The sequence below is a fragment of the Canis lupus genome, chromosome X (genome assembly GCF_011100685.1).
Source record: "Canis lupus familiaris isolate Mischka breed German Shepherd chromosome X, alternate assembly UU_Cfam_GSD_1.0, whole genome shotgun sequence".
Classification (NCBI taxonomy): domain Eukaryota; kingdom Metazoa; phylum Chordata; class Mammalia; order Carnivora; family Canidae; genus Canis; species Canis lupus.
The window spans coordinates 45,349,421-45,362,418 of NC_049260.1; the positions used below are offsets into that span (position 1 = coordinate 45,349,421).

At 45.0% G+C, this 12,998-nt stretch overlaps 1 protein-coding gene across 5 annotated transcripts in view; it reads right to left on the reverse strand.

Annotated features, from left to right (window-relative positions):
• The window catches only part of IQSEC2 (IQ motif and Sec7 domain ArfGEF 2), a 78,820-nt gene that overhangs the window by 29,216 nt on the left and 36,606 nt on the right, over positions 1-12,998 (reverse strand). For 2 of the 5 annotated variants that reach the window (XM_038587488.1, XM_038587493.1), the window contains exon 3: positions 9,665-9,760. The exons of 1 other annotated variant lie outside the window; for it this stretch is intronic. In XM_038587488.1, the coding sequence (XP_038443416.1) occupies positions 9,665-9,760 (96 nt within the window). Of the gene's footprint in view, positions 1-9,664; positions 9,761-11,659; positions 11,793-12,998 lie in introns of those variants that run through there. 2 more of the 5 variants (XM_038587490.1, XM_038587492.1) reach the window with 2 other exon arrangements.

Sequence of the window (12,998 nt, forward strand, 5' to 3'; positions counted from 1 at the left end):
TTCTTCAACTTGGTATTCAAGGCTCCCCCACCAGATGGCTTCACCTGACCTACCCTGTCCAGTGGAAAAAGCATTGGCTTCAGAGTTGGACAGATCTTGGTACAAATATCAGCACCCCCCGCTCCTACTAGCTGGGTGACCTTGGGTCTGCTTCTTTACTTCACTAGGACTTACTTTCCTCATCTACGAAGTGAGAAAAATGCCTATTCCGCAGGGCATGGTGGAATGAAATGAATTCAAGTATTCAAAGCACTTGCCACAGGATAGGTTTGGTGCTTCATATGCAGTAACTGTTATTAGTACTGTCATTATCAGTGGCTCCCTCATGCTCAGCCTCCATCAAACTAGCTCGTTCACTATTCTATCAGAATGGCCAGCCTCTTTACACATCTCTGCTTTGGTGACTCTGTTTCTTCCTTCGGCACACATCTTTCGCTATCAAAATCCTATGTGAAACGTTATGGCCCAGATTAAATGCTGCTTCCTGCAGGAAGTCCTCCCTCTCAACCAGAAGTACTCCTTTGCTTCCTCCTTGCTCCCCCATCTCTGCCCTTGGATCTCTGGCAGCTGCTCCAAACTTCACCAAAGCATTTCTTTCACCAACCCCTTCAACGCCCTTGTATTCGCCCCTACTACCTCTGCTCTGCTTCTGTGTGAGAAAGAGAGGGCCCCTATACTACTTAAGGCCAGCCCCTCCACTTGGGCTCTGGAGCCCACCCCTGCTACCTCCTCCACAACCATCATCCCCTCTCCCTCCTGTATTTCAATCTCTCTCTCTCTCTCTCTCTTTCTGTTGCCTCCTTCTTACCACATTTATAGAAGCTCAAGTCTCTCCCATCTGGGAATAAAAACCCTCTATCTGCCCCCACATCTCCCTCTAGCAATCACTGTCCCTCTCTCCTCTTCACAGCTAAGCTTCTTGAGAAATTCATCTACACTGGCCATCTCCACCTCAGTACCTCCCACGAGCTCTTCAGCCCACTGCAATCTGCCTCGTGCACCCACCATGTCACTGAAACTGTTCTCAGCCAGGTCACCAAGGACCTCCTAGTGGTTAAAGCCAATAGACTCTTCTACCCTCATCTGCCTTCCCCCAGCTGTAACACTTGCCACTCTTTACAAGCCCCTCCTGTATGTGGATGGCTCTTTCCTTCCTCTGCTTCCCTGAGCCCATCTCCCTGCTGGTTTTCCTCCTACTCCTCTGACCACCCCATCTCTTCTTCTTCTCCTCATTACTCATAGGTTGGTCCCTCTTCCCCAGTTCTGCTCTGGTCCTCTTCTCTATCATTCCACATCCTGTGCCAGTGATCTCACTACATTGCATGACTTAAGGGATGGCTTAGGACCCCTACCCTAACCCTGTTTCATGGATCTCTCTCCTGGGCCTCAGCCCCCTCAAGCCTAATTCTTGCAGGAAGCCCCACCAGGATGGCCTTCAGAGCTCACAGGGACCTCAAACTCGGCATCTTACCACTGCCAACCTGTCCTCTGTGTTTTGCACCTTAGCAAAAAGCAGCACCATCCACCTACTTGCTCAAGCCCCAAACACACCTGATAGTCATTCTTCCCGCTCCCTTAACAAGTCAGTCGCCAAATTCTGTGGATTTCACCTCCTCATCTTCTACTCTTCTCACTCCTTGTTGACTCTTTCTCCAATCATACTGGTCTCCTTGCTGTCCCTCAAACATGACATGCAAACTCTTGCCTCCAGGCCTTTGTGCTCTATGTTCCTTCTGTCTGGAACATCGTCCCCCGGAGAGGTATGGCACCAGACACAGTCTATATATTTAGTTGTTTATTTGTTATCCATCTCATCCACCACAAGATCCATCAGGCCCAGCATCTGTTCTGTCCAGTGCCATTTTCCTGATGCCCAGCACAGTGTCTGGCACTCAATAGGTATTTGTTGAATGAATGACTCCATGGCCAGACCTGAACACTGAAGCTCCCTCTGGATTCCAAACTCTGTCCTGTCTACTCCCTTCAACCCCCACTATTTATTTGGCCTACTACTCCAGTTCTCTCTTCCCATCACCTCTCAAATGCATCCCCTCTGCTCTATCCCCACAGCCACTACCTTAGTGAATCTCTCTCTTGGATTACCATGGCTGCCTCCTCCCTAGTTTCTCGTCCTCTAAAAAGCCACTTTGATGTGTCACTTCACCTACTCAAGAACTGCTCATGGCTCTCTACCTGGCCTACCACGAAGGATGAAGCCTGAACTCCCCAGAGAGCTATTTGGGGCAGGTCTATGCTCTGCCCCCTTCCCATGTTCAATTTCACCATCTCTCACCCCTGGGCCTTTGCGTGTACTCTTAGAGCATCCTCTCCCATCTCTAGCTCTATAAATCTTTATGAACCTTGAATGATTGACTCAACACCACTTTCTTTGGGAAACAACCTGATGCACAAACCAGACGTTAGTTCCTCTCCAAAGTCCATAGAGAGATAAGTGTCTCCAGTGTCACTCAGGATCTCCAAGAACCGAGTAGATTGGAAGTTAGTAATTCCCAAGGATGTTAGTGCTGGGTAAGTATTAAAAGAGGTTGCCTTTTCCTCTTGCACTGTTATCCTGGATTCATGTCCCTCTGGCCCTCTGCAAATGCCAACTCATTCTTGTCTCTTCCCTCTCCTTCATCTTTTGTTGGGTCTATCTCATTAATCACTCCCAAAGGCTTTTGATTTCATAATTTGAAATGAAAATATTTCTATATGACTGGTACCCAATGGAGTAGTGCAACAGGGTAGTCCTGCTCAATTCCATTCCCTTCTATGCCAGTACCCCAGTTTAGGCCTTCCAACTGGCCCCCATGCATACAATCCATTTCTCATATGGACTACTGATGTGATGTTTCTAAAACACAAATTTTACCAAATTTCTCTCCTATTTAGAATCCATTCCCATGATACTTGTCACTAGCAACATTGGTTCTCAACCCTTCTGGAGGAACACAAACCCTTTATGTGTATAACGAAAGCCACGGACCATCTCCCCAACAAAAAAGGCCCATAGGTGTACACACAAAACATTCTGCACTCAATTTCAGGAGGTTCAGGGACAACCCAGAGCCCATGCAACCCAGGTTAAGAACTCTGACCCTATCCAATAACATCTAGGTTTTTCTGCATTTGCTGCTCCTTCTGCCTGAAATGTTCTTCCACACATTACCCTTCTGTCCCTGACTACCTCTTACTCATCCTCTAAGACTCAACTCTTAGGGTGAGTTGACCTGCAGCAGTCCTGGAATGGGCCAGATCCCTTCCTTTGGGCTTCTACAGCACCCCACCACCACTATGATCCCCTCTATCATAGCCCTCCTTGGTCTCCTCAACTAACTGGGGACTCGTGGGAGGCAAAAACCATTACCCAGCATAGGCCCTGGCTACCGCAGGACTCCATAAGTGTCTACTGAAATGAACACTAATGACAGCTATGCTGTTTTTGAGTACCCATTATGTGCCAGGCACTCAGCAACTGATCTCATCTTTAAACCCCATGATGTTAGTGGTATTGTGTTTCTTTTAACAGATATGGAACTAAGTTCAGAGATGTGAAGTGAGTTGTTTATGGCCACTCAGCTAGTGAGTGAAAGAACTGAGAATGAAATTGAGATGTGTTGGCACCAGTGCAAATATTGGTCCACCATGCTTCCCTGCCCTGGACTGTGAGATTGAAAGATGGTATCAGTAGAAGAACAGGGTCGATAACCAGGGCCAGAATGCCCCATCTAGGCTCCATTTCCCAGGGCCACCTGCCCATTTTTTCTGCTCATGTGTCACCTTCATGCCAAAACCTGAGACGTGGCTCTCTCTTATAGTGCAACCCCCTCCATCCCATTTACTATTCTCAGCCTTCTCATTAACATAAGAAGTCCCACTATGGTCAGGCCCATTCTTTGCTACAGAACCATCCCCAGACACATAAAGCCTTTAGATCCAATCCAATCCAATGCTATATACTTGGCTATGAGGAAAACAAGACATGGGCAGTCCCTGCCCTTCAGGAGTTGATAGTCACTCAGGAATTTTACACGTACCATCTCCAATCCTAAATCAGCTCTGAGAAGTAAGTAGGCATCATCCCCATTATACTGATGAGGAAACAGAGGCTCAGAGGTTAAATGGTTTGCCCACAGTCATAGAGTTGGTAAGTGGTCAAACTTAGATTTGAATAAAGAAAGGTACTGACTCAACTATTTTCCCCCATTAGGTCATCCTGCTCACAAGAGCCAAAAAGTAGGCAAGACCACTTCTGGCAGGGTAAGCTAGTACTCTTTCAAGACTCAGTACCCATGTTCCCTCCTGTCAGGGACAGATAGGATTAGGTACTCTTCCTCAGCAACCCCTCTGAACTTTCTTCTGTCCCATACCAAACCACACTGCACTGTCATGGTCTATGTGTCTCTCCCTTCTAGACTTGAGCTCCCTGATGGTAGGACCACATGCAATTCATTCCTATATGCCACAAAGGTTCAGCAAAAGGCCTAACAGAGGGTAGGCAGGACAAATCTTGCTGAATGAATAAGGTGGTATTTGAGCTAGTTATTAAAAGGAAAAGCAAGATCTGAACAACTCGACATAGGGAAATGGTATAGAGGAGGAAGGAAATGAGGTAGTAGAAGCAAGGAAATGGGAGCAAGGAAAAAAGCCAGTAATTTTGAAATTATGACATGATGTGTATAACATGTTTCCAACATTTTTATATGGATTTTCTTTTCCTTACCAGAATGGGATAATACTACAAGCCCTGTTCTGCAACGTGTTTTTCATATAACAATAAATCTTGGATATACTTCCATGCCAGTATACAGAGATATATATTTTTCTTTTGATCTGTAAGAGTATTCCATAGTATGGGTGAATCACGAAGGAAAAGCTGTTCTCTATTAATGAACATGTAGGTTGCTTTAATTTTTCGCTATTATAAACAATGCTGCAACGAACATCTTTGTGTATGTCTGGAAGTAGTTTTGAAGGATGGCTGCCTAAAGGTTGAATTGCTGGGCCAAAGGAATGCATACTTTGTTTAAAATGTAGATAAAAGTTATTTTTTATAGACTGGCTAAAAGATTATTTCTGCTCACATAATTTTTATAGACTGGCTAAAAGATTATTCCTGGTCACATAATCCCATCTTTATTTTGAGGAGCATACATCATATAACCTTTTCATTAAGAGCTGGTTGAGAATGCTATCCTACAAGGGTATGTGATAAAGAGTTGCATAGTATGGTTTGTTTGCAGTTGGGATTGAATGTTTTAGAAAAGACATCTGGTTGGGGGACCATCAAGTAGTAAAGCCTTACAGAAATCTACCTCCAAGACATGGCTGTCAGGTTAGAAGTATAAGCACATTTAAGATTCTGGGGGCAACTAACAAATGGTGCCATAAAAAATTGCACCAATTTGCACTCCAGTCAAGGAATATGAGAGGTTCTGTTTCCTCACAACTCTTCCAACATAGTATGGTTTGTTTGCAGTTGGGATTGAATATTTTAGAAAAGACATCTGGTTGGGGGACCATCAAGTAGTAAAGCCTTACAGAAATCTACCTCTAAGACATGGCTGTCAGGTTAGAAGTATATGCACATTTAAGATTCTGGGGGCAACTAACAAATGGTGCCATAAAAAATTGCACCAATTTGCCCTCCAGTCAAGGAATATGAGAGGTTCTGTTTCCTCACAACTCTTCCAATCTTTTTAATTTTTGGCACTTTAAAATTGGTACTTCGGGGATCCCTGGGTGGCGCAGCGGTTTGGCGCCTGCCTTTGGCCCAGGGCGCGATCCTGGAGACCCCGGATCGAATCCCACATCGGGTTCCCGGTGCATGGAGCCTGCTTCTCCCTCTGCCTATGTCTCTGCCTCTCTCTTTCTCTCTCTGTGTGACTATCATAAATAAATAAAAATTTAAAAAAAAAATAAATAAAATAAAATTGGTACTTCGTTGTTGTTTTAGTTACATTTCTTTAGTTATTAGCAAGCTTGAATATCCTTTCTCATTCATCAGCTAATGGATGTTGATTTCTTCGCTGAATTGCCAAATCATGTTATTTCTCTATTCTAAATGTGCTATACATCTTTTTCTTATTGATTTCCAGGAGATGATATATAGACAGAGATATTAACCTCTGATATTTATGTAGCAAATACTTTTTCCTAACTGTTATGTTTTAACTTTGTGTATAGTCTCTTTCTCCACACAGAAGTTCCTAACTTCAATGTTGCCTAAATTATTGTTCTTTACTTTATGGCTTCTGGGTTCTTAATTCATGCTCAGGAAGACTTCTCTACCCTAATATTTTAAAAATATTCAGTATTTTCTTCTGGTACATTTGATTTTATATGAGAAAGAGGTTTAACTTAAATTTTTCCCAAATGGGAGTCAATGGTCCCATCCTATTTACTGATTCCCTACTGACTTTAAATGTACTTTTTAATCCTAAATTAAATTCCCATATGAATATGAGTTTGTTTTTAGACTCTCTATTTTGTTCCATATGTATAATCCTCTATTTCTGTGTTTATATATGTAATTTCTGCAGCTTCATGATAAGTTTTGCATTTAATAGGACAAATGGCCCCTCACTATTCTTTTTTTTCAAAATTTTCTTAGTGATTCATGGGTATTTACTCTTCCAAGTGAACTTTAAAATCCAATTGCCCAAGTCCCAAAGAAAATACCACTGAAGGGGATCCCTGGGTGGCTCAGTGGTTTGGTGCCTGCCTTTGGTCCAGGGTGCGATCCTGGAGTCCCAGGATCGAGTTCCAGGATCGAGTTCCAGGATCGAGTCCCAGGATCGAGTCCTGTGTCGGGCTCCCTGCATGGAGCCTGCTTCTCCCTCTGTCTGTGTCTCTGCCTCTCTCTTTCTCTCTCTATGTCTATCGTGAATAAATAAATAAAATCTTTTAAAAAAGAAAGAAAATACCACTGAAATTGTAATGCAAAATGCATTGAACCTTTTTAACCAAATTGAGAGGGGGGAAATGTCATTTTTACCGTATTCAACCTTCCCATCTAGGAACAGGATAGGATGCTTGACTATTCAAGTCTTCTCATAGCCTTTGATGAAATTTTACAGTTTTCTACAGGAAAGTATTTCATGTTTCTTGTCAATTCCTAGGAATTTTATCATTTTTTCCTACTGTTGTGAATGGAATCTTTTTTTTTTATTATGTCTTCTAATTAGTTATTGCTGGTATTCAGAGAAGCTAATGGTTTGGGTGTATATTTATCTTGTATCTAGCCATCTCATGTAATTTTCTTATTAGTTCTAATAAGTTTTCCTTTTATTCTCTTTTATTACCTAAGTAGACAACTATATCATCTTCAAGCAGTGCTAATTCTGAGTCTTTCTAATATTCATACCACTTATTTCTTCTTTATTTAATACCACTGCTTAAAACTTCTAGAAAAAAATGTTGGTTAGTGACAGTGATAGCAGTCATACTTACTTTGTTCCTGAACTTAATGGAAATTTACCTAGCATTTCACTATTACATTTGATGACTGTCTTTGGTTTCTGATTAAAAAATTCTTTACTAAGTTAAGGATGTCTTTTTTTTAAGATTTTATTTATTCACTCATGAGAGACAGAGAGAGAGAGAGAGAGAGAGAGGCAGAGACACAGGCAGAGGGAGAACCAGGCTCCATGCAGGGAGCCCGATGCGGGACTCGATCCCAGGACTCCAGGATCACGCCCTGGGCTGAAGGCAGGCGCTAAACCGCTGAGCCACCTGGGCTTCCCTAAGGTCTTCTTCACTGAGAGCTTACTGTACTAGTTATCTATTGCTGTGTAACAAATTACCCCAATACAGCAAGAAATTACTAGACACTTACTAAGAGTTCTAAAATCAAGAATGGATGTGTAGTTCTATCAGATTATTTTTTTCAGCATTTATGGAGATAGTTATTTTTACTTTAATCTATTAATGTAATCCATCATAATAACAGCTTTCCTAATGTTTAACAATCCCTGCCTTCCCGGGACAAACCATTTGTCACAATACATTCTTTTTTCAATACACTGATGGATTCAGTTTATTTATTTTTTATTTTTTTTTATTTTTTATGATAGTCACACAGAGAGAGAGAGAGAGAGAGAGGCAGAGACACAGGCAGAGGGAGAAGCAGGCTCCATGCACCGGGAGCCCGATGTGGGATTCGATCCCGGATCTCCAGGATCGCGCCCTGGGCCAAAGGCAGGCGCCAAACCGCTGTGCCACCCAGGGATCCCCAGTTTATTTTTTATTTTATTTATTATTTATCTTTTATTTAAAATATTCATGACTGTATTAATATATGAGATTAGGCTATAGTTTCCTTTTTTCTTTTCTTCTTTTTTTTTGTCTAAACCTATTCAGTCCAGTTACAGGACCTATTCAGTCCTGCTGTCTGGAATGAATTTTGTCCAAACCTATTCAGTCCAGTTATAGGACCTATTCAGTCCTCCTTTCTGGAATGAATTGGGAAGCTGTCCATTTTCTTCGATTATCCTATCTTTCCAGATTCAATAGAACTTCTGTCAATACCAGAACTTCCATAATATCAACTGGGCCCTGGTACCATTTCTGAGGAGAAAATTTTGGCCATCTTTTTAACTTCTATATTGTTCTATTCTATTCAGGTTTTCTGTCACTCCTTAAGTCATTTTGGTAATTTATATATTCCTAGAAAACCACCCATTTCACCTAGATTTTCACATTTATTGGTATAGAATTATACAAAGCATCTTTTATGACTTTTTCACCTCTTCAAAATTTGTTTAAATCCCCTTCATGATACTTTATTTTATTTATGTCTTTCTTGCCTTTTCTCTGTCATATCTGACAGAGGACAGTCTGTCTAGTTTACTTGTCTTTTCATAAACCAAACCACCTCTTAATTTATCAAACCTTTTTCATTAATTTCCAGGTTTATCTATAGTAATTACTTTATTCTTCTTTCTTTTGGTTGTTCTTTTCCTAAATTCTTGAGTGGAATAATTAGTTCATTCAATTTAAACTGTCTTGTTCTCTAATAAAAGCATTTAAGACTATAAATTTTCCTCTGGGAATCTCCCATGGTCACATCCTGTAGGTTTTGATATATAGTATTCCTGATGACATTTATTCTAAATAGTCTATAATTGATATTTATCCTAAATAGTTTATAAATTCATTCTTACTTCCTTTTTCACTCAAGTAGTTTTTTCAACTCTCAAATGGGCCTAACCTTTTTGCTGTTGCTATTAATATTTAATGTTATTGCATTATGATTAGAAAATATAAAATGTGATTTCCAATTAACTTGGAAATAATGTTGCTCTCAAAGGTGTGGGTGATTATTCCCTCTGCCTAAACACCCTTCTCTATCCTATCCAACTGGCAAACTCTTATTTATCCTTCAAAACAGCTCAAATATTCCATATTCTAGAACCGACCACTCCCACTTTTTGGGGTGGGTATCTAGGGAGGGATTTTTAAGGAAGGACAAACTACAAACAGAATCTGAATGTCCTCTCTGGTCTCCTACCTGGTCTCCCAGTCACTCTCCTCACAGGATCAGACATCCATCCACAATCACTCCAGGGGCTAGAGGGAGATGGGGGAGGGGGGTCTGGCAATGCTGTGGCAGATTTGTCCCGGGAGGGTGAAGGATGGGGGGAGGGTTGGGTCTAGCTCTTACCTGCTCTCTGCCAGCCTGCCTGAGGGGATAAGCTTCATGGAGTCAAGGACCTGAGTAGGACAGCAATACTGGTGTAGAGTATGAGACGCTGTGGACCTGAGAGACAGCAAAAGACAGAGAGAGAAAGAGAGACAGAGAGACAGAGAGAGAGAGAGAGACAAGGAGGGAGGGGAGAGGCAGGGTGAGGGAGCAGGGACAAGGAAATGAGAGTAAGTGAGGTAGGGGAAAGGAAAGACTGGGAGGAATGGGTGGTGGAGGATTGGGAATAGAAGAGGGGGGTGGAGGTGGGGAGGCAAGGAAGGAAAGAGAGAAGGGAAAGGGGGAAATAAGGAGGGAGGGAGGAAGAGAAAGAGGGAGGGAGGAAGAGAGGGAGGGAGGGAGGAAAGGAAGGAAGGAAGGAAGGAAGGAAGGAAGGAAGGAAGGAAGGAAGGAAGGAAGGAAGGAAGGAAGGAAGAAAAAAAGAAAAAAACCACAAAGTCAAGAAAGAGAGGACGGCACTCGAACCACAAACAGAACACAATGACAACAGGGGGCAGCAGAGACAAAAGATCCAGTCTGGGCCTCCTGTGTTCCAGGTGGACTCCGTGGGGACCTGAGCCACGGAGACACTGGGACACCACAGCAGGGAAGGGGGAAGGGAACCCTCCTCATACCAGACGCCACACGGGTAGGGAAGGGGGAGGGGAGGGGAATGAAAGAGAAAGGGCGAAGATGTATGGGGGGGTGGCTCCCCCTTATAGAAGGCCCCTGATGAGAAGGGAGGGAGGGAGAGAGGGAGAAGAGGCTCTGGGCCCAAAGCCGGGGAAGAACCCAGGCCAGGAGGGTGAAGGAAACACTGTGGGAGGAGTGGGAAAGGAACAGAGAGAAAATGAAAGGGACAAGGAAAGGGTGAGACAGAAAAGGAGAAAGACAGAGAAAGGCAAGACAAAAGACACAGAGAGAAGACGGGAGAGGCAAGAGAGCACCAGAGCAGAGGAGAGGAGAGGAGAGGGCGGAGGAGAGGTGACAAGGTCTCAGTGGTCTAGGTGACAAGGTGGGGGCTGAGTGGGTGGCTGGGGCCCAGTGAGCCAGAGGACACAGTGGTTCCCAGTAGAAATCTTTGCTTCCAAGGACAGTGCTGTGCCTAGCACGCGGCCCACACGCCACCCCCCAGTGCTGTGCCCCCACCCCTAGTGCAAGGGTCCAAAGGCCCCTGTGCCTCCTGTTTCCCAGGATTAAAGTCAAGAGAATGGACAGGGGTGGGGGAAGGGGGACCAGGAGACAGTAGGGCAGTGAGGCTGAGGGCCTGGTCTACCCAGTGCCCTTCCAGATCAGCCAGCTCCTGTCCCCTCCACAGCCCTTGAAGGCAGGTTGTGGTCAGGGACTAGCTATTCCAAAACCCAAGTAAAGGCCAGGAAATGTGGCTGCAGGCCAGGCCAGGCCAGCTACCCAGGATCTCCCTTGTGATTTTGAGGATGCCCAAATCTTAGATCCTTATAAGGATCTTGGAATCTGAGATTGTTCTTGTCAGAGACTCTGAAATGATGTTGATGATGATGATCATCATCATCAGAAGGACTGTTTCTCAAGTGCTATCTATGTGCTGGTAACCAGCCAGAGTTCTTGACCCATTATCTCATTAAACCTGAGAAGTAGAGACCCTTAGGCTTCAGGAATGTGAGTATCAGAGAATCTCAGTGGCTACGGGGAGCCCTGCAGTGCTGAGCCAGGCTAGCATGCCAAGGCAGCCACTAGTTACACCCCTCATAGGCCACAGACTGTGCTGCTGCTCAGGGCTCCAGAGTCCTTACAGCACTGGGCACCCAGATGCCCATGCTCACCCACTCTCACTAACTCCTTCCCCAAGCCAAAGGCCTCCTAGAGTTCAAGAGTGGAGCCAGGAACCAGGAAGCCAGGAGGCTGCTGAATCAGCAGCCCAAGGACCGTGTCCAGGCCAGGGCAGGGAAGGAGGGGGTCAGGCTGCAGGGTGGGTGGGTGGGGGGGCTATCTTCCTACCTGCTACTCCTCCTGGGGGCCTCCATGGGTCTGGACCTGTCCTGAGGGCAGGCCCCCTGGCCAGGCAGTGCTTCCACTGTGTCACCACCCCCTCCTCCCTAGCCCTTCCCTAGAAGGAGGAACCAAGGAGGCGGGGCCAGGCCAGCTGGGCGGTAGGCCAGACTGCAACTGGAAACTTTGCTCCTTCCCCTGCTCCCCCGGGAGGGCTGGGAACTTCAAGTAAGAGGAAGCAGTTTTGAGAACTCACAGTGACTCCTCTGGGCCAAACCCAGGCTAGGCTCCTGCATCTTTGCTAGAATCTCCCCAAGCACCCTGTCAAGTATGTGTCACTAAGCCCTATTCTCCTGAGGAGAAAACAAGATGGAGAGACATTAAGTAATTGGGCTCAGGTACTACAGCTGTCATTGTGCAAGGTGCTCCAGATAAAGTAATGTTCTATTCGACCATTTTGGGAAATCAAGATGAGGCCCTGGCCAATATTCCTGACCACAGCAATAAGCTCTCATTCTCTTTTGTGTTGTCTCCCAAGCTGGCTAAGAGAAATGTTCCCTGAGTAGAGAAGCACAAATCAGAAGAAATGCCATTCTCAATCAAGAGGCTCTTCTCCCAAGGAAAGTGCCCTGCCTGACTTGACAGATGGGGAAACTGAGGCCTCCAGAGGGGAAGAGTCTTGCTAATGTTCACACTGCCAGTCAGACTAAAATCCAGATGCCCTGACTCCCTACCTACCTATCACAGTAATCTCTCTCTCTCCCTCCCTCTTCTATATGAGTGGAGCTGGAAAGAGTAGAGAATTTGGAGGATGTGAAGGATGGGAGATAGGGGGGTTCCTAAGAGTCCCACAGATCCAGCTCAGAGAGCTCCTGTCCTTTCATGGCCCCAGAGCCCAGGCCCCTAGCTGTTCTGAGCAGAAGGCGGCCCTGGGAGGGGCCAGGGGGCCAGTGATCTAGAAAGAATAGGAACTGACAGGCAACAGGCCAGCCTTCCTACCTTCCTGCCTCCCTGCTGGGGCAGCTGGTTCCTCTCAAAAAAAGCCAAAGCTGCTGAGAGAGATAGGCCCTTTAGACCACTGCAAAGTTGGCATCTATGGGCTTATCGTGGCCTCCTTTCCCTCTTCCCACCTTCTAAAGCCCCTGGTCCTTGGGGTGCTGCTTGGGGGGGCCTCAACTCCCACTTCTTTTCTCTCTTCTTTCAGCTTTTCTAGCTCTTACAGCAGCTGTGTCTTGTGCCTTCATTGCTGCACCTCTGGCCCAGACCCGCCTCTTGGCCTGGTAGGAGCTGAGAGACAGAAATTCTAGTCCTGGCCTTAAGGAAGGCTGATACTGTGTGACCTGGGGTA